Source organism: Egretta garzetta, unplaced genomic scaffold, assembly GCF_000687185.1.
Source record: "Egretta garzetta isolate BGI_Z169 unplaced genomic scaffold, ASM68718v1 scaffold424, whole genome shotgun sequence".
NCBI classification, from domain to species: domain Eukaryota; kingdom Metazoa; phylum Chordata; class Aves; order Pelecaniformes; family Ardeidae; genus Egretta; species Egretta garzetta.
The window spans coordinates 701,483-723,018 of record NW_009259489.1 but is presented as its reverse complement, the minus strand read 5'-3'; the positions used below and the strand labels follow the sequence as shown (position 1 = coordinate 723,018).

General features: G+C 38.3%; 1 protein-coding gene across 4 annotated transcripts; it reads right to left on the bottom strand.

Moving 5' to 3' along the window:
* Positions 1-4,216: 4,216 nt before the first annotated feature.
* On the bottom strand, positions 4,217-21,530 carry HMGCR (3-hydroxy-3-methylglutaryl-CoA reductase). Of its 4 annotated transcripts, none has more exons than XM_009637234.2 (20): positions 20,969-21,530; positions 18,431-18,626; positions 17,914-18,025; positions 17,313-17,400; positions 17,116-17,200; positions 15,534-15,639; positions 14,092-14,198; positions 13,550-13,666; positions 12,900-13,051; positions 12,050-12,294; positions 11,738-11,910; positions 11,073-11,267; positions 10,311-10,469; positions 10,012-10,169; positions 8,834-8,939; positions 7,712-7,882; positions 5,517-5,657; positions 5,249-5,407; positions 4,792-4,946; positions 4,217-4,640 (listed from the first exon to the last, which is right to left on the bottom strand). In XM_009637234.2, the coding sequence occupies exons 2-20, from the start codon at positions 18,593-18,595 to the stop codon at positions 4,586-4,588; spliced, it is 2,649 nt and encodes an 882-aa protein (XP_009635529.1). In that variant the 5' UTR covers positions 18,596-18,626; positions 20,969-21,530; the 3' UTR covers positions 4,217-4,585. The 4 variants fall into 4 exon arrangements, with proteins under 4 accessions (XP_009635529.1, XP_035748693.1, XP_035748694.1 ...); XM_035892800.1 differs by having other exon boundaries at positions 21,269-21,530; XM_035892801.1 differs by having other exon boundaries at positions 21,415-21,530.
* Positions 21,531-21,536: the final 6 nt, after the last annotated feature.

The following is a 21,536-nucleotide window of genomic DNA, read 5'->3' as shown; positions in this document are numbered from 1 at the left end:
CTGTATGGGGTTGTGTTTTGGTTTTGTGACTAACAGCGTTGCTAACACACCAGTGTTTTGGCTATTGCTGAGCAGTGTTTGCGAGCGTCAAGGTCTTCTTTTTGTCCTTCTTTCTCCCCCATGCCCCTCACAAGTGAGTAGGCTTGGGGTGGGCGAGAGGTTGGGAGCGGACACAGCCAGGACAGCTGACCCCGACTGACCAAGGGGATATTCCACACCATATGGCACTGGGCCCAGCACTAAGAGCTCAGGGAAAGAATGAGAAAGGGGGAACGTTCGTGGTTGTGGCATTTGTCTTCCCAAGTGACTGTTAGTGTGCTGAGGCTCCACCGGCCAGTGGGAAGTAGTGAATAATTTCCTTATTTTGCTTTGCGTGTGCAGCTTCATTTTACCTATTAAACAGTCATTACCTCGGGCCATGAGTTTTCTCGCTTTTACCCTTCCAATTCTTTCCCCCATCCTGCTGGGGTGGGGGTGAGCAAGCAGGTGGGTCAACCCGCCACGTTTTTCTAGCTAGCCTGAGTCCTAGTGGGAATGCTGCTGAGTTCTGTAATCAGGAAGAACCTCCAAAAGCTGGGGCTAAAGCCCCCAGTGTCCCCCTGGGCAGGTTAAGAAGCGGGCTGAACATAAACCAGTGGTGAAGATGGGACCCTAGGTGATTTTGCATCATGTGGCAGACTGCCAAAGCCCTCGAGCGCTGTAGAGGTAAGGTTAGCTTCAGAGGCAGGCCTGCTCCCGGAGGCTGGTACACCAAGGTGAGCCTGGGGCCAGCAGTGATCTCCAGGCAGGAAGACCAGGTACAGAACTGTCAGTGCTACTGCACTGCAGCTGCCTTGCCTGTGAGGCAGGACACGTCTGCTGGGAATATGAGCTTCCCCGCGGGCAACGGAGAGGATCTGTGGAGTAGAGAAACTGTTGCTGTTACTCGGACACCGCCTGAATCCCAAACCATCGTCTCCTTGTTCCAGCAGGTGTCGTTGTGCAGTGTAAACCTTCCCTAACCAAAGCCAAAGGGAGAGAGGGAAGAGCCCACAAACTCAAAAACAGTAAGCCATGTCCCAAGAGATGGAGATGATTATCTTAAAAGCACTGTGAGCAGTAAGAGCTCTGACTCCGCCTCAAAAGGCAGCTGAAAGGAATGGGAGGGGGGGCCATCTACCACAGCTTTCCTCAGAGCCACGTTCACCTTACGAGCAGGGTGAAAATCGCCAAGGATGAAAATCATGCCAGCATTGCTGTGCACAGACACACCCCCCGGGGCCCAGATACACTTGAACATTCCTGTGAGAAAGCAAGCAGGGGTCTCAGCCGTGGTCTTTTCTGGGAACCGGTGTGCCTGCCCAGCAACGCCTGTGCGTAGCGTCTGTCTGCTACAGGTTTCCGGTGCCACACAGCCCAAACGCAGTTTGCAGCCCTGCGCTGCGTGAGCAGAAGCCGCTATCCTGCCGGGAGGATTGGCTAAGGCACGCTTCGCAGTAACCTCTGACGCTGGCTGAGAGAAATCAAAGTGGGACACGGTTGTGTAGAAAGAGACGGCGGAGCTGCGGAGCTGCCAAGCCTCACAGTGACAAAACGTTCGTGTCAGGTGGGACAGGAAGGGGACTGGTGTGTAGAGGGGGGTGTAAAGTAGATTCAGGACACAAATAAAGGTAATCTAGGTAAAGATTAAAAAAAATCTAGGCAAACTAGCTACCAGGGTCAAATACACTATTTTTTACTGGTTTTATTTTTTTCTAGGGTTTTAAACTATTTGGAAAACTCTATAAATTGTAGTAGTATAGCATTTAAGCTGTGGCAGCTCCAGAAACCTGATTACAGACAGCTGGTTTGGTTTTGCCAAGGACTGAAATGGTACAGGACTGTGTCTTGTACTGAAGCAATCTTGCTACGCAAAGTTTTCAGTGTGTACACAGGGAACAAGAAACCCTTCCGTTCCCTGAACGTTCTAATAGGTATGAATGACTTCTCCTTCTGGTATAAAACCTGTAGTTCCGAGGCGACCGAGGAAGAATGCAGAGTGCATTGTGTGTTCGATTACAGACTGACGGACACTACCAACACCAAACATGGGCACCGGGCTACAGGCGAGGAAGAGAGGGGGTGGGGGAAAATTCTGGATGTTCCCAGGGCACATAGCCGCGTACTGACTAAAAACATAACCATGTTGCTGTGAACATGCACCGTGATATTAATAGCTCTGGTACGAATTTCAGATAGTTCTTGATGGGGTACCGAAGGGTTCTTTTACAGCTTAACCTGTCTCACAGGAACATACGGTACTGTGTATTTTGACAACATTACATTTTCCTGGTGAAAGCAGTGTTTAAAATTCAGGGAGCAAGTTAACAGATTAAAGAGCACCTCTGAAACTTTGGTTTTGGTGGACATGTGAGAAACTGCTACAAGTGTAATTCAACAGTTTTCTGGAAGATAGGAGAGATGCCCAAATACACCCAGCATGAAGTATCACTAATGCTGCCACGATTGAGCCCCCCCCCCCCCCCCAACTTGGGCAAACTGTGTAATTCAGCTTCGAGGTGAATAAATGAGTATGGGCTTCTGCAAACAAGGCTGAGAAGTTCTGGTGTCACAGCCCTGCTGCGTTTACGCAGTTGCATTTCCCCTAACTCTCTTGTTTTGTGTTGTCTACTAAGGTGCGTCATTAAGTCATGAAGTAAGACTTAAAACACCACAATTAAGCCAATGTGTTTTGCATTGTTTTACTGAAACTGAAAAAGTAATTCTGTACCAAAATGTACACAATTTAGTAATAATACAAAATGTTAATTCTGCAAGACAGAATGTCAGTTAAATCCACCAAGATGAACACTGAACCACCATTTATTGCCAGAACAGTGTTACTTTAAATAAGATCACCAAATGAACATAGAAACAAAGTAGTTCCAACTTTCTTTAAATAAAATGGTAGATACTAGCAACAATACTGCAGGAAGATAAATATTCATGATATTTACATGCTATCATAACATATCTAGCATGTAGTATGTCTTCATGCTTGCACATCAGCGTTATGAGCTCATTACAATTATATTAATGTGTTGATGTACTACAAAACAGCCCATCGTGATTTATATCAAATTTGCACATTAGAAGAGCACCTCTGCTAGTCACCCCTTGAGGAATGCTGCTGCGTTCCTGGCAAGAAACCCAGTCCAATCCACCGATTCCCCCCCCCAGGAAAAACACAAACAAAAACACCCAAACCAAACCAACCCATCAAACACATTAACAATTTTGCTCCTCCGATTAACTAGGCAAGGTGATGCATTTAGCAATATTCCCAAAGGTGAACCAAATCAGAATACACCTGGGTTTTCTGTATTACGCTAAGAACACCTGAGACTGCTTCACTGGTCCAAGTACAGTATTTTAATACAAAAACTGCTTGTGGCATTAACGTGTGATTTCACTGAATTCCCTTAATTAGTACTCTTCATTGAAAAAAAGGTAAGATGACTTCTTAAAATAAATATTGCCCCCTCAAAAAGAAAGTTTAAAAGGAATTAAAACATCAAAAAAACCTGGTGTTGAAGAACAATGTGATTTTCTGGCTTTGTTTTAGCTCAGCTTAAGCAATGGATAAACAGCTGTTCCTGGGGAAGAAGTGTCAAACACTTAAAATAATTGGGAATATACAAACACACCATACTTTAAAAGACACATCTTTTAAAAGAAGTGTAAACATCTGTTCTTGACTCCTGTTGTTTGAATGCACTCTATCAAAAAAAGTTTGAGAAACTGCATTTGCTTAAATTGCTAGCCTGCCTCACACGTAACTGGCTTTGGAGTGACTAGTTTCAAAATCTATTTTTTTCTACCTGAACAAAATAACAAAACAGTTGAAGACACCGTTTTTCCCTACTTCAGTACAGATTATATTTAACAGATCAGAACTTTATAGGTCACAAGTCTGCTTTAAGGAATAACCTAAATTATGGGGTTAGAACATTGAATGCTGCTTAGTTGAAGCAGCAAGCAAATTAGCTACTATCTATACACAGAGGTTTCTATAAAACTTCTATGATTCAGTAAAATTGTCTCATAGCCTAAGATCTAAGTTTTATGTGTGAGCAACAATAAAATTGGGAGCTCGTGGAACTTGTTGTTACTGTAAAAAACGTGCTTGTCTAACCAGAAAATAAAGATGGCAGAGACCAGTGCATTCAAGCCAAGCTTAGACCAATTTTTTTTTTTCCATGTACAAAGTACATAACATCACTTTTCAGCTTAACAGTTACCAGGAGCTCACTAGCCAAAATAATCTCAACCTGTTAACAACATAAAAGACTGACCCTTTAGAAAATAATGTGTAAGAATAAGAATTCCAAAGCCATGTTCAAGATGCCTGACCAGACTTCTTTCATGAAGTCATCTCTAACCACTGAAGAAAGTCAAAGGCATAAGTAGTCTCACACAAGTCCGCTCATCTCTCAGTTTATCATCTTACATGACATCATTGAGTTGAAGATGACTTTTATTCTAAACTTCACAGTTTGGTTCTTTTTTCCCCCTGCACACCTGGTCAGTTGCTAGAATTGCTTCATTTCAAAGCCATTCTTAGTGTTCAAGCTGCCTTCTTAGTGCATGTTCCTTGAAGATCTTGTAGATTTATTTTCGACCTAATAAAAACAGTAAGATAACTACATTAGATATTATAAATGTTACATTGCTATTATATATTGTAGTTATGAATGTAATTATTACTTAATCTTGTGTACTTGGAAGAAGGGCAAAACAGCAGAGAAAGACAAGAGTTTTTCCATTTCTTACCTGTTGTGGATCATGTGGCTTTTGACTAGATGCCCAGCTGCAAGAGCTGCCATTAATGACAATTCCCCTGCCATCACTGTAGCACAAACAATTTTAGCAAGCTGACGGGCATTTTCACCAGGGTTCTCTTGGCTTGCACCTTGAACCCCTAACATCTAGAGAGAAAAATATGCATTATTATGCTATAAAATTTCAGTAAATTTATGCTAAACCTAGTATTAAAGTAAGCCTTTCCAAATTATATCCAGTCAACTAGCTTTAATTCTCTTTAAGTATGTTAAGCTTCAGTAACGAGTTACTTGAAAAAAGTTCATTAGACAATTGTAAAATTTTCACATCAAACCCACCAAGTTTCAAGAGGCCCCATTCCCACAACATTACCCAAACACAGTATACACAGCATGAAAGCAGGCTTTGCTTTAAGAAGCCAAGTTGCTTTAAATTTTCTGATTTATACCTGCAAACAGGCCTGCTGTGGGAGCAAGTTGGTGCCTCCGCCAACAGTTCCTATTTCTATAGAAGGCATTGTGCAGCTGATGTACAGGTCTTCATTGGTGGAACCAGTGCGCTCCATCAAAGTGATACAATTAGAGCTGCCCACGTTCTGTGCAGCATCCTTCAGATCAGGAAGGAGAAACAAAACACAAAACCAAAACGCTCAGCTAAGTTTTTGATAAACAGTTACTGAAATAAAGAAAATTTGCAGTGGTGTAAAACAAACTTACCTGGCCACAGGCAATGTAGATAGCCGTCACAATGTTTGCTGCATGTGCATTGTAGCCACCTATGCTACCAGCCATCGCAGAACCCACCAAATTTTTGTTTATATTGACTTCAACTATATCTTCTGTAGTTGTCTTCAATACCTAGACAAAGCGACATGCTTTTACTACACCATTCCTTAGGCAGGAGTAGGAACACTCTATTTATGGTTAGTAAGTCTTCCCCCCTTGTTTGCTTCCATATGGAATTTCACTCCATTGTTGTCCTAGATGCCTACTTTTATTTTTGTTCAAAAGGAGCCCTTGCAGATACAGGCTGCACTGCCCAAGTAACACAGAAAAGTCAGTACAAAGGGTTTGGACTTGCACAGGCCTGTAAGAAAAGCTCACCAGCTGCCTTCTGCGCTTCAAATTCTCATTTGTCTTCAGAATGAAGCAAAATCAACTTGGCAGAAACATCCCATTAATTCACCTTGACATGACAGCAACATTCCTCCCAAATTGGTCCAGACACTAAACCCTCCCCAGTTTTTGCCCTGCATAAGAGTATGGAGCTAAACTGAGGAATTCAAACACAACACTGTGCTGCATTGGTAAATAAACATTGTGCACAGTAATCTCAAATTAAGTGGCATATTTATACTATACTGACTGTATTTTCAAACTTCCAAAGAGGAGATTTACACTGAATCTAGTATAAAAATGATCAAAGAGAACAAAAAAAAAAAAACCAATGCTGCTGTGAGCAAAATTTAAGATATTCCAGTGTAGCAGGAATAACAACTAACAGATCCACACAAAGTCTACAACACTGACAAAAAATATGAAGTTTATGTATTAGAGGTCAATGTAAGTAAATGTAGTCATGTACATAGGTGGGAGTTGGGGAAAAGTATCTCAAATTTACCTAAAAGCTATCCATGCCCATTACCAAAGGACTGGCTCCCCACTACTACTCTGGAATGAAATCTTTCGGTTTTAATAGATACTGCCACTGAATCAGCTGTAAAAATGCAACGAATTTGAAAATTAGGAAACTACTAGGAAGCAAACACAAAAGATGTAAGTTACGTCAGCCTATAAATCCAGCCTGCACACACACTTTGAATACTGTGTCCAACTCTGTACCCAAAATTTTAGAACTGAAAAAGATCTGGAGACAAGGACGTTCACAGTCATGCTAAAATAGTCTTTTTACTCATTCTTTACAGAGAAAACAGCACTTTTCAGTCTGAATATGAGAATAGCTAGGAAGGTGGAAGGGCTGTGTTAGAGCTATAAAATCTTGATTGGTAGAGTGAAGATAAAAGTTTTTAGTATCTCTGCAAGTACAAAACTAGGGCACCATCAAATGGAATTGACAGCAAGGAGATCGTTCTTGCACAAAGTGTAGCTGCACTGTGGAATTCTGCCCAGAATACGAGTGCCGGAAGTTTACTTAGTTTCACAAAAGGGACTGGACAAATTACTGGGGGAAAACAAACAAACAAAAAAATCCATCAAATAAGAAAAGCACCAATTCAGAAAGTCTTGAACAGGCTGATGGAAGACTACGCTGAGGATGGTGTAGTAAATACCTCCCTGGATATTATTGTCTCTCATGGCCAGCGTTGGCAACCAGATAAGAGGCAATGGATTTGGTCTGAATCACATAGGCAGTCTTCTCAGTTCAGGTGGAAGAGAATCTAAGATAGCTCTTAAGATGCAGGACAAGTCTGCCAGGGGCTGGGACTGGCACTGGTTATAAAGGTTACCCTTGTCATGCAAGATGCTAAGGCAGTTTTAGAATTACGTGAAGCACCTGATGATCTGTTTTCGTTGTAGCAGGAGGCATATAAACTTTTAAGAGAATGCCAGGTTTGTGCAAGACGACAAGTGCAATGATCAAAATGACTGGGTTTAATGAGAGGCAAAACCCCGTGTGTAAAAATCTGTCAAACTGTGGCATAAGTTTTCAAAGGTAAAAAGTGAAAACCCTAATGCTTTCAATAGAAATGCATCATTAAATAGATGCACATTATGTCAGAAGTGACAACAAAAGGAAAAAATACCTGATCCTACAGCAGTGTGCAAAAATACATGTAGGAATTATCCTCCCTACCTGGAACAACTTACAGTTAATATTTATGATGTAAGACAGGTATCAGTTTTGTAAAACATGCATTCTTATGAATGAGCAAAAGAAAGCAGACACTTACTTCTCTAACAACTTTGGCTGGAATGACTGCTTCGCAGACAACAGACTTCCCCCTTCCTTCTATCCAGTTTATAGCAGCAGGTTTTTTGTCTGTGCAATAGTTACCGCTAATAGCTATAACCTGGAGATCAGGAAACTCTTCATTCAACCTTGCCAGTGCTTTTTCAGTACCCTGTTAGAAGAGTGTATCATCATGGTTGCGAAACAAGCTACTCAAGGACAGCGGAACAGCAAGATTAGATTAAGTCTATCAGATCATCAATTACAGCTGAAGAAAAGAATGTAATTTCAGGACGGAATCTGAATCAGGAAAAAAAACCCAACCCAATTATCACTATCTTTTTTCTAACCACTTGGGGAATTATATGGAGAATAACTGGTTCTTCCCAGTACGTATGGACTCTCTGGATACATTCTAGGTGAACGGGCATATGCTTACCATACTGAAGAGACAACATGAACCAAGTCAAACACTACAGGCATAAAATGAATTCATTTTGGATGTAGTGGAAAGAGCTTCTCCACACTAGGAAATCAGACAAGAGGTCTGCTGTGTTTAGTATCTGTCTATGACCAGACCCACTTATGTAACAGTTCTGATAGACTTAAATTTTATATGGAATAGGCACTCAGTGTTAATCTCAAATAGCACAAGGCATCCCCACCCAGTCTATGGGTCATGTCTCGGGTTCTTCCACATTTGTGTAAAAATACAAACAAACCAACCAACCTAGGGAACACCCCTCTGCTTCTATTCTCCAGATTCCTAATGCTTTATTTACAAGGAAGCGATAAACACAGTAACTGATTAATTACTGCTGGATAAAGTCTTTGGCCCAAAGCAACAGAGCGACCAGCTTAGCTTCCATACTATCAAGAATACTTTAAATAATAATAAAAGAAATTCAAATACAAAGTTACTTTTTTCTTTCACTGTTCTCATCCTATTCTTGTTTACACTTGACAAGGTCAAACACTTATTACTTTATAGCACTGCAAACAGCCCTGCCTCTTACCTTCCTGTCTTCACGTGCCACATAGTCACAGATTGGTAGGCTATAATTTACTTGTTTTTAAAAGAAATACACGTGTATTAAAGAGACTTAAGGAGACTGGTCCTTACTTTTGAAATCATATTCATTCCCATTGCATCCCCTGTTCCAGAATGAAAACGGATATAAAGGTTACGACCAGCCAAACTGATGAGAAATTTCTGTAGGCGGGCAAACCTGCAAGAAAATTTAACCATTACTAACAATTCTCAAGGGAAAATATTAAATTAGGTTTAAGTGGCAAAATGACAGTAAATCATTGCAGATAGCGCTGTTAACTACACTGTGTTCCTCCAGTGCAGGAAAAAACCTTCAGCTACCATGCACATAGTTCTCTCGAATAAAGACTTTACAAACATGCACTGTAAAAAGTCTTCACTGCCTTTTTATGTTTTCTGTCCCTGGACTTCATGAAATAAAATATCCTGAAGTGCTAACATTAATTTAATTCATTTGTATTCCTTAAAACATCTGACTACCAGATATAAACTAAAAATGAAGCCTTTGGAAATTCTTATGTCAGTTTTACAGCAAGGCAAAACCCATGCTATCTTAACAACAGTGCAAGCTCCACAAGTAAAACAGAAACCAGGTAATGCTGCATTTAAACAGCGGTGCGAGTTGATTCTGGCCGAAACACACATGTCCTTGGCTGACACTTGTAAGATTGGCAAGAAACAAACTGATAAGGAAATCTCTCTCTGAATCTTCCTAAAGAAAGCAGGCAATCATAAGTCTTAGAAAAAAACTCTAGGGCTTGAAATAGAGTTTCTGTTGTTAATACTGTTTTACATGTTTTAGCATTTTGGTTCTGGCATCAGTTTATCCTGTATTCTTTGGAACCTCACAAATTAATTATTAACTTCAGTAATATCACCTGAAAGGCTAGATTCCAAACTTTGAATTACTTTTTCCATAGTAACTGCTGAAAATCCAAATAAGCTTTTATGTTTGTTTTTAAATGCTTAGACAAAACAAATAACGTATTAAGTAATATGCAATGTGAATGTATTTGTTGCTAAGATACAGCTGTTTACCACTTACCATTGGAAAGCATTTATTACTAGCTTTGGTACACAGCCAGAGTGACTTTTATTCTCTTAGATTCACACTATGTGGGATAGCCAAAATAAAGATGTAATTTCCTGTATTGCAGTACGCCAAAAAAACCCCAACACAATTAGGAGCTTTTTACCATCCATAAAAGTTTTATGTCAGGAAATAAGGCTGGAATAGCTATTGTACTAACCTACTTGTGCTGTCAAAAGCTTCCTTCATTATTTTAAAGCCTTCGGGGCTTTCAAGCCAAACTTTCACTTCTGCAGCCCGACAAGCAGTGGGCAGCCTTACAACAGGTCCTCGAGTCATCCCATCTGCCAGAATGCGGCTACTGGCTCCTCCACCAAGCTAAAAACCAAAGCAGAAGGGAAACAAAGAAAGATTACTGGAAGTGAATTTTCACTTTTAAGAAGTCAAAGACATGCCTTACATCACCCCAAATATGTCTTGTAACATAGAAAGTTTTTCAAGTTAGACAAATATACTTACGCATATTGCTCTACATCCTCTGTTTGTGCTTGCTACAAGGCATCCCTCTGTTGTTGCCATTGGCACCTGAAACTCTTTGTTATCCAAAAGTAGCGGTCCTGCTACGCCTACAGGAATAGGCATATATCCAATCACATTTTCACAGCAAGCTCCCATAACCTTCCAAAAATAACACAAAAGGTATCATTAAGGTTACACTACAGTGGTATGGTACAGCGTGTTACATACTATGCCTGTGGCTACAACAAGGCATCTTAGCAAAAAACCCTACCCATAAAGCAACCAATTCCCACCTCAAAAAATCTAACAGCTACAGCTATCAACAGCTAATACTGTTCAAATCTAGTATTTGGCAGACACATTTAATCTCATTATGTCTTAATCACTATTAAAAAAACCCACTAATACTGTGAAATGAGTTTTAAATAAACTTCCGTGTTAACCTGAGCTCAAGTTAACATATACCATTCAGCTGGACTTGGGCTCAGTATTAGTAAATTCTGTATTTCTGAGATAAGGCAGGTGCATACTTTGGTAGGAAATATTTCTGCGATAAGATACAAGATTTACCCACCTCCCTACATTTAAAACCATCAAGAGCAATAAAAAAGTAGTGCCTGATGTTTGCCTTTTTCCACCACCCCCCCCCTTCTACATCAGTTTTGACCAAAGTCATTGTTAATTCATATATATCACTTTGAGCATGTATTTAATTTGGAAAATGGTTTTACACTGAGTGTTGCTTGTCTGCCTTTTACTTACCAAAGAATAATTATAATTCCTATAAGGAAGATACTGCAAAGATGAAGGTTCAGGGAGTTTCTTAGATAACATCTGTCTGCGAATGGACACACCTCGCTCCTGAGTCTCCATCAGGGTTTCAAGTTTGTATGCAGGAATATGCTTAGCGTTAACCAAGTTTATAACCTCAGCATCAGTAAGGAATTTTGCTCCTTTCTGGAAATGTAAAGGGTGGGGAGAGAAAGTACAGATTCTCTTGGTGAAAATCCAAATGAATGTTTCCAAACAAAAAAGGGTAACAACTTCACTTTTGGCATTATCACAGTACATCTAAAAGAACCAACTGCCAATGTCAGGTTTTATAGTAGGCCAGGATATGATCAAGAACTTTTTACTCAGACACCCACTTATACCTATAGACAATGAAGCTTCAATGACTTGGCATGTCATGAATAATGAAGCTGCTCCCTGCCACCACCGCTGCCCCAAATGACTGGAGAAGTGACTTATAAAAGGGTTTTGTTTTAGTTGTGACCCCTTGCCCAAGTTACAAAAGCCATATAATTTTCCGAAGAATGACGTTACAATCAATAGGATCATTTAAAAGCTGGAAAACGAACTGTAAGAATTTTTAAATCAGATGTTGCAGTAAAGGTTAAAAAATAAAGGAAGTTATTTCTCCGTACCTCTGCATTTCCAAGTATACAAACACATTCTTCAATGGACCGTGGTTCTTTAGGTAAATCAATTTCTTCCTCTCTTCCATTAAGAAATGAAGAGGTTTCCACAGGGTTGCAACGGCCAACTACAAATGTAGCCTTGGTTGATGACTCTGCTAATACAGGTTTTATGACTTCGGCTGCATAAAGACAATTAAAATGTACTTTGGTTTACAAAATTCTTAAGTTCCGATTTCAAATACAACATCTTAACACAGATTTCACTACTCGTTCAAAATATTCAGGAATAGGTTCAGACTTTAAAATGCTAAAAATTACCATTTCCATCTTTGGGAACTAAAGCTTCTTCTACTGTGTTACATTTCTGATTGTTTTTCAGAAGTCCAGATTGCTTCCTGCAACAATTCTCGGGGACCTTTTTCTGGACCATCACTGGAGATGTTATGGGATTCTTCAGCGAAAGCGTTGATTCAGTCTCCGCTTGCTCAAAGAAAATATATTTGACGGCAAGCAGAAGGGCTAATCCAAGAGTGATTACTTGTTCAATATCCATACTGGCCATTCTAGAACAGACAAATCAAAAAGTAAATACACAGTATATACAATTTATTGTTTATAACAGCATTCTGACATCCCTTTGCTTTAGAAAGGGAAGATTTTAATCATAATTTATACAGTTGCAGAAATTGCAGTCAAAAGACATTTTCTACTGGGACATTCAAGTATGCCAAGTGTTCTGTTTTCAGAAGTAGTATGGAACCACAAGTGCAACTTCAGTGGAACTGAAGAAGCAATAGTGACATGGCCTTAATGCTTTTTGCACTTGTGTGGGAATGGTCAGAAGCTCTGCATAAACAAGTACTCTACTGCAGTCAGAAAATCTATTTTCCAGTGTGCTCAGAAAGGTGTCAGTGCTAGTGGGAAAAGACAGTGTTCTGATGCATACAGGATAGCCGGCTCCCAATCATGTTCTTCATTACTTCAAGGAGACTGGACAAACGGCATAATATTGAAATACTTCTTCGGAAATGTCATCCCTGATTCCAAGAGATCCTATAGCGCTCAGATCTGCAAGTTTACAAGTGTTGTACCCTAGGACCATAGCTTGGCAGCACTGGAGAATACACCTGAATTAAGGAACATGCTTCTCTTTGGTGAAGTCACCTACCGAGAAAGGTAGAACTGCCATAATGAGACGTTAGGTTCGATTCTCTTTGGTGCATTTTCATCCAACCCCACCGAGTTTTCCACAGTACTGTTTTGAGCAGCCGGTTCTGCTATCCAACGACTGTGGGCGTGAACAAGAACCAAACCCAGTGACTGTATTAAAAACACAAAACAAATACTAATTTTTCAACTGTAACTAGGTATCTAACGTACTTAGATTAAACATTTTCTGTTTGTTTGGGGTTTGGGCATTTTTTTAGTTTGCTATGCCTCGAAAGTCTAAAGCTAAAGGCTGATTTTCCACACCTCTCATCAGCACCTTTTTTTTTGGCCTATTGTAACGCTCATAGCTTTGAGCCTGTCCCACCACATCTTTACTCTTGCTCAAGTAATAAGCAAAGGAAACTGAGGGGGGTACTGTAGAGGTAAGAGGTAGCTAATTGGTACACATGAAAAGCTGAGTGTTTGGCACAGAAATGGCATATGCAGGAAGACTGTAGGTGTAGAAACAGGGGATGTTATTAAAAATTACCACGGTAAATGAGACTAATGGGATGCAAAATACAAGTCTACGTAAAACAAAAAGCTTGATTCATTGCACCAGGACACAGCATTGATGGCATAACCATAGATGAAAAAAGAGCCACAAACCATAATCATTTTGACCCTCTGTGTTACAGGATTTGGTTTATTTTCTTCTTCTTCCAGAACACGAGCAAAATGGCTAAGCTGCCATATAGGGCGCCCTTCACGACTCTCTCGAGAAAGCTGCAAAAATAACAAAATTTAAAAATAGGCCCTATTTAGTACATATCGAAGAACCAACAAGTGAGCTTCAAGACTATTTTTATTTGATCATTAAGAAATTATCAACAAAAGAGTTAGCCTACAATCTAGTGTTTAGCCTATGTTAGACTTTAAATAGTGAAAAACCCCAGACAGCCAATAATACACAATAATACGTTTACTCAGCTTTAGATCAGAACTCAAACTATTGAGTGTGACTCATCTACAGTGGCATTAACAAGTTACTGTTATCACCTGAACCACCATAGCTCTTCTTGTGCCTTCCCTCTGTTCACTTCAAAAGGAAGACAAACACGCTGGCTTATAACTCTGGGAAGAAATGTATAGCCTACAAGCAGCACAGGGTCTGAATACTAAGCTTGATGTTGTCCTGAAGTTGTTCTTACCTCCAATACCAAGGACACACAAGCTGGAAAGAAGGTCATGAAGACAAAGTAGTTGGCAAGAACAGACATGCAGCCAAAGCAGCACATAATTTCAAGCTGTCGTACACCTACATAAAAAAAGAAGATATTTTTTACATTTGAATATGCAATGACCTTTCTATATACTTGAAGAAGTGTTGCAGCAGTAAGACAGAAACCATTAAACTGACACTGAAGATTGTAGAGGGAACTGTCTAGATTAATGAAAAACAAGCATCTTAAGCCCTAGTCACTGTGTATTAGCTTATTCTAAGCACAATATTTATGGTATGGTATTTACAGAAAACTTTTAAAGTGTAATCTAAATAAATAATTACAGTTCATCAAGATTTTAAAGCTTCACACTGAAAGCTTGAAACTCTTCCCTTATCTAAGCAAAGAACAATTAGCAGACATTATGTATTGAAATCCTTTCTGGAAGATGGCCAGTCAAGCATTCAGGCAGTAAGTAATACCCCACCTACTCTTTCACAGGCCTGGTATCCAGAAAAAGTCAGTTAGCCATGTCACACATGCATTACAGAACTGCCTTAGTAAAGATTGAAGAGCTAACAGTATAAATAATTTTAAAAAATCCACTCTATGCTATATGAAAATGAGGGGGTTTTTTCCTAGATGTAAACAAGAAAACAGCTGATTAATACACAATACCCCTAAAAGGTCCAAAACAATTTGAAAAGTGCTCTGAAAGATGCCTTTAAGGTATGCAAAACAGTTTAAAAAAAAAAAACCACAAAAAAACACCACACAGAAACAAATAAGCAAACAAAAACCCACTTTAGTCTTAACTATGGAACTTTGATTTATTTTACAAATAAATCAGTTATTTCACATGAAGATCCTTTACTTATTACATTTAACTGTTCCCTTTTTAAGGAAATACAACTGCTACTGCACACAGAACTGACGAAGATCAAAAAGGGGGGGGGGGGCGCGGGGGACCAGTAAGAGATTGGTTATTTTTAATTGAATTAGAGTAACTTTTCTCACGTGGACTAATTTTTAGAAATACTCAATTTTTGCAAGAATATGAAATAGATGTGCATGTACTGAAAGTTTAACTCATTTTTAAGAATGCCCAAGAGAAAAGTTTAGCAGCCACTTTAAGATGTTAACAGGCATGATAGAAGATCTTAGTTCAATGAAAGCAGCTGCACAGAAGTCCATTCCTACTGCACAATGCTCAAGGAAAGCTGTTATCTGTATTTCAAACTTCTCTTCAACATGTACATATTATTCGTATCTGCAGGAAATAGTAATATAGTCTAATTAGGAAGGTAAATAAATAGCTACATAAGTCACTCCACTCTCATGGGTTACATTGATTATTTGAAACTCTCAATATCCCAACGTCTTCAAATACTCTTTTTTAATGATTTAGACCCTTAGACTGTATTGCCCACCTGACATAGTACCAACACCGATCACAAGACACTCCACAAGTGCATCCAGTGTAAACGTAGGGCCTAAAATTGCCATTCCACGTGAAATATTTTCTCTTACTTCATCCTAAAAAGAAAAATGTCTGTACATTAACATAAAGACAAAAATAAAATTAAGGAAGTACACATAACATTAGTACATTATTAGTAAATTGAGTAGTATTATGGTGATAAGGCCTTACAAAACTTATACTGAAAATGAACTATTATGAGAGAATACATTCTTAAACTGCTTTATTTCCTCTAAGTTATTATACTTCGACAGTCTTTATTTACACAATTATTTAATTTTGATTAATTTCTCTCCCTTTTGCTCAGCAATATTCTAAGCTGCTACAACACTGATGAGCACAAACTCATTACAGTACATTCAGAAGAACAGGACTTCCACACTTTAAGAAATAAAATAGAAGCCACTTAATGTCACGGCATTTCAAAAGTTCTTGCAACCACATATCTGTACCCTAACTTTTATTATTTTATTATTTAACTCTCTAGACTAGCTGACAGAACAGACACTAAAGCTTTCCCCTGGTGGGAGAAAGGGATTTCCTCCAGAAGCCAGGCATGGCCAACTCTAGAGGGTCTGTTGCTGGTTTTTTTGGTGGTGGTGGTTTTGGGGGGAGCGGGAGAGAAGCTGCGAGGAAAACCTATTTGTGAAATACTTTCTTGAAAATTCCTTAAAAAAATCTGTATTCTCAATTATTGTAAAATAATACACAACACACTACAATAATATTACATATATAGAGAATGTGCATTATAGTCTAATATATATTAAAATTTAATAGACAATATTTTGTCACAATTAGCATGCTAAGTTACCATGTACGGTATTTTGTAGGTATAAACTGATTTCACTAAATAGAACTTTTATTTCAGAACTTAGAATATTAGGAACAAAACATTACAATGTACAACAAGCAAGATGTCCTACCAGCCCTTCCTGCTGGGCTAATTGCATTAGAGCATGAATGTTTCTGTCTACACACATGCTATGTTTGTTCTGCTAAGATTTTGTCTAGAAACATGCTTTTTTTCCAGTATCAGCATTTTAACATCAGACACCTCTCAATTTATAGGGCTCATGTACAGTATATAATCTGTTGATAACTGTTCTAGGGAAGACTTTGGTCTAGGAATCTAGCCTCCTTAACAGAGCTATCAGCATTGCTAGTTTGAAGTTCTGAACCTATAAAGTACTCATATGTACAATTAGCTCACATGATTATGCACATTAATTTTACAGAGTTATTATTCACTTGAACACTGATCTGGACTGAAGACAAGAGAACACAGAATCTGGATAAAATCTGATCCTTCTTATAATACATTATTCACCTGTATGTCTCCCTACCTGGATCATTCATAGAATCATAGAATTTTACTTGGAAGGGACCTTAAAGATCATCTAGTTGAACCCCCCTGCCATGGGATAATGTTCATCTTTGAACATTGAATTCAAAAGCTCTAGTGCAAGAAAAAAAAAAAAAACCAACTCAAAAAACCAAAAAACCAACCAACAAACCACCAACCCCCTGACCTGTGAGTTGGAACTGAGTGCAAATTTGGCTAATGCACTCGCTCTTGACAGATCAATCAGCAGCAGGAAAAATGGTAAAGCTTCACTGAAAAAAAAAAAAGAGTATGTTAAAATTCAAGGTTCATTGTGCAGGGGAAAAAAAAAAAAAAAAAAAAAAAAATCAAGCAAGAAATCCAGAATAACAATTCATTACTTACTTTAAACCTGTCAGTTCTTTATCCAAGAAGTGAATTACCACTGTACTAAAAACAAAACTTGAGAAGATTGTGAAGAGGCCAGCAATACCTTTAAAAAAAAAAAAAAAAGAAAATTGGAAATTTTTGTTTTATATATTTGGGGGGGGGGAAAAAAAAAAAAAAAAAAAAAAGAAAAACTGTAACTTTAGATCAATCCTGAAGCAAACAAATGACAATTCTCATCTCTCAGGTGCATTAACAGCAGATACAAACTGAAATAGATGCTATTTCTATACAGATACTTAAATCTAAAATTTGTACTGCAAAAGCCATAAATCTTCTCATTCATTACCAGCCAAAATGACAACCAGCTTAAACAGCTCTATATTCTTAAGTGTTTCACACAATAAACAATTATTTCAGGAATTAAATTTCCAATCCTACATAATATCACTTAAAAAAAATTGCACTGTCATGATGCAGAACATTTATACTGCTATGTAGTAAGTAATTAAAATAAACCTGTTCTGTACATAAGTACTAACATTCTAATATTTATTGCCAATTTATATTAAAAAAAAATGAAAATGCATGCAGCAAATACAAAATTCAGATACAGTACCTAAAATGTATTTTGACCCAAGCTGCCTTAGGTTCTGAAACTGGAAATATATATAAAGGATTGCAATACAGCGCGTGATTGTCAGGATGATGATGTCACTGCTCAGAACATCCTGTTTGAAATACAAAGCAATTTAGTTAGCTTTTACATTAAGTAGTAACTTGTTTTAAGTTTCAGTAATAAAAAAGTCCATTGTGAAGCTGCACTAAAAACAAAGTTTTAGAATAAATTATCACTGCTAGCCTGTCTTAAAAAATTAAAATATTGCAAACAATATATTAATATAAAATCCTTGTTCACTAGATACTGTGCAACTGAAAATTACATTTAGTGAAAACTTTCTGTAGCACATTACTGCTTGCATACAGCTTTAATATCCACAATAGGAAAAGAAGGCAATAAAGAAGTTTTCTGCATAGCTACTTTCTTCCCGATACATCACAACCTGATCTTATTCTACAGAAAACCCTGGATCTACTGATTAATAGTAAGTACTATAACAAATTTCAATCCTTACTTCCTCAAGTTTAGGGCACTCATAATTCCAGCCACAGATCTTATCATTCCCAGTGAACATCTTCATGGACATCATACAGATGGTAAGAGTCACTGTTCCCACAATGACTTCCCATGGATGAGAGGCTACAAAAAGGCCATGCATTCGAAAGAGTCTGGACAACATTTTCAAGCTTGTTTTTCTATACTTAGCAAACCTGCAAAAAAAGAGTATTTCATATAAGCAAGTATGACACTCTGGGGAAAAAAAGATAGAGCTTTATAAATTTCTGCGAGTCATCCCCCAGAAAAAGAAAATACAAACCCATTAATTAACAGATGAGTAAGGAAACTAACCTTCACCTTTTGACTTTCCATGTAAGCCACATTTATTTCTAATCTTTTGAAATACAATATGATCTGCTCCTGCCTTCTCAACCTTTTTTTTTTTTAAAAACAAAACAAAAAACACATCTCCCTTGTTTCTTCAAGATCTTACCAGTACATCTCCACCACTCTCATAACATCTCTTAGTATCCTCCTGTGACACAATTTTGATACCACTTTGACTCCAACTTCTTGGTTTTACCACCTGGGTACACTCACTAAATTCGGTTACTTCTTTCTATTTACTCTTCCTATCAAAAACATTAACTTTATTTTAACTACATAAATTACCAACTAACCATTGTTGGTAATGCCCAAATTCAACAGCAGGAACTGACATACTATCTTGCTCTGACTGTCTTCCCTAGTTTCTGCTCAATACTCTTCAGTGATTCAAGTTAATCACATTCCGAACTCAAGCACAAGTCCTTCTCACATGCAGTACTCTGTGACTGTTCTCTTGTACCCATAACTAATTCCCGGGTTACTATGCATTTCATCATGCTTTCAATGGCTAACAAACATTCGACAGAAACTCTCACACTCCTCTTTCACCTAAGAACATGGATGTTCAGTACATGCCTGTTACAAAGACTTGCATCCTAGTCTATTTGCTCTGTGCTGTACCTTCAGACAAGTTCATCACGGATGTTTGCTTATGTTTTATAGCATAGAAATGAAATGCCATAAAATTCTCTCTTAAATACGTTAGTACCGCGACCTTGCTTTTCTCATTACAAAAAATCAACAGCTTGTAAAACTCTGATGAATGTTAACTATGTAACTGTACCGTAAAGTTCAGAAGATGCTTAAATAGCAGCCTGGCTAACAGAGACTATCTGTAGTTCAGTATTTACATGTACAGACCTAGCACTATAAAGATTTCCATGGAGGATTGAGGGCTCTACACATTGTCACTTCAAAGTGGATATAAAAAATCCCTTCATGTTGCCTTAAAAAGTAACAATTCACCCATCAGGCTTCTGGGAAGACAGTCTTTCTAATATTATTTCTTTTGCTTGGACATCAAAAATGAAGCTGTCATTCAATGGAGAAAGTAACAGAGAGGGCAAATCTATCTGCTTAGTGTTCCTGAAGATACCAGAATCATCTTGGTTTCCTACCAATGCCAATCTCAATCATATAAACACCAACAGCACCAATCTATTTTTCTTTATCCTTCCACAATGAAGGTGTGGGAGGATTTTCATGGCTCATGGAACCAAATGGGGAAAATCACTGAGGAACCCCTTCCTTATGAACAAATATTTAATTTCCTGACAGAAAGCTTTATGAAAAAAAAAACCAAACACACACCACAAAAAACCACTCCTTTTAAAGTCAACATTATACTTTGTCTTCCCTGTGTAATACAATCTACCTACTGTTTTGTAAATTTATGTTCTTGCCAAACTGTTCCAAAGTGGTTTTATAGTTTTTCCTCAGCTGAATAGAAGGTATCTTTGAATCAGGAAAACTAAAATAAGATGTAGCCAGAGGAGTATCTCAGTGCCAAAGATTTTGAAACAACGTAAAAAGAAAAACCAGCATAGCAATATCCTATGAAAATACAGATAATTTTGAATACTACACTATTTCAGGAAAATCAGAATTAGTACTTACTACATGACTACATAGAGTCCTACCAGTCCTAAAACTAGTAATACAACTCCTAAATTCTGACAGTTGGAATTACTGTCTAGGCAATTATCAAATTGTTAGTAGAGCTAGAAAGATTTCAAAATCTTTCTTCGGGTATTATTTTTCAAATTTCTAAGCCAAACTACTAAGTGCAAAATGGCTTCACCTAAATCAATTAGCGAAAAAAGCATTCATTTGATTAGGAAAAGTAATTATCCATAATATCTGTTATTAGATAATGTTTTCTCATTAACTGCTATGAAATACAGGATGCCTTACTGGTGATCTTCATGTTTATTTAACCTGCCTGAAGTGCATGGCGTTTCTTTGCTATGCAGTTGACATTTCTAGAAATTATTGATGAAGATTTCATACACTGATTCTGCATTACTGAGTGGTGTAAAAAAAAAAAAATAAACTCAGTGCATATGATCAGGTCCTATTTCCAATTGTCTTTAAAATATTTGTGTAGATACATTAACTCACAGCTTGAAATTAGCAAGACAATGTTAAATACAAAGCTGAAGCTTACCATTAACATTATTTTATTAAATTTCAAAATGGTGGGTCAAAAGGGATGCTTTATAGATCCTATCAATCTCCTGCTTGCCTTTCTTTTCAATCAAGAATTTCCAGGACACTATAAAAAATAAGCAATCCATTCTGGGAATCAAGACAAAATACAAACAAAACACAACTGCAACCCCTTCAAAAACTTTAACCAGCGTGTAAAAGGCAAACTAGACTGGTCGTCTGTCATGCTTTAATCTGCCACGTAACTGCATGACTGTTTGCTTCAACACTTACGGTTTGTCACAGAGCTCTCACTAACCTCCGAGCAGCCATATATGCATGCAACGCCATCTATTACATCAGCACAGACTTCCCACCTCTCGCTGGCTGACTCGGCAACAGCTACAGCCTTGTACAGGAACCGAGTGGCAAAGACAGCAGCGCGACCACCTGTGCAGAGCTCACCTCAGAAGCGGATGACACCACACAGGCCCCGGCAAACCGCCCGGAGGCGTTGTTTGCTGTCAGAAAGGGACCCCCGCCTCTGGCAGGCCCATCACCGTAGCCCCTCAAGCCCCCTGCGGAAG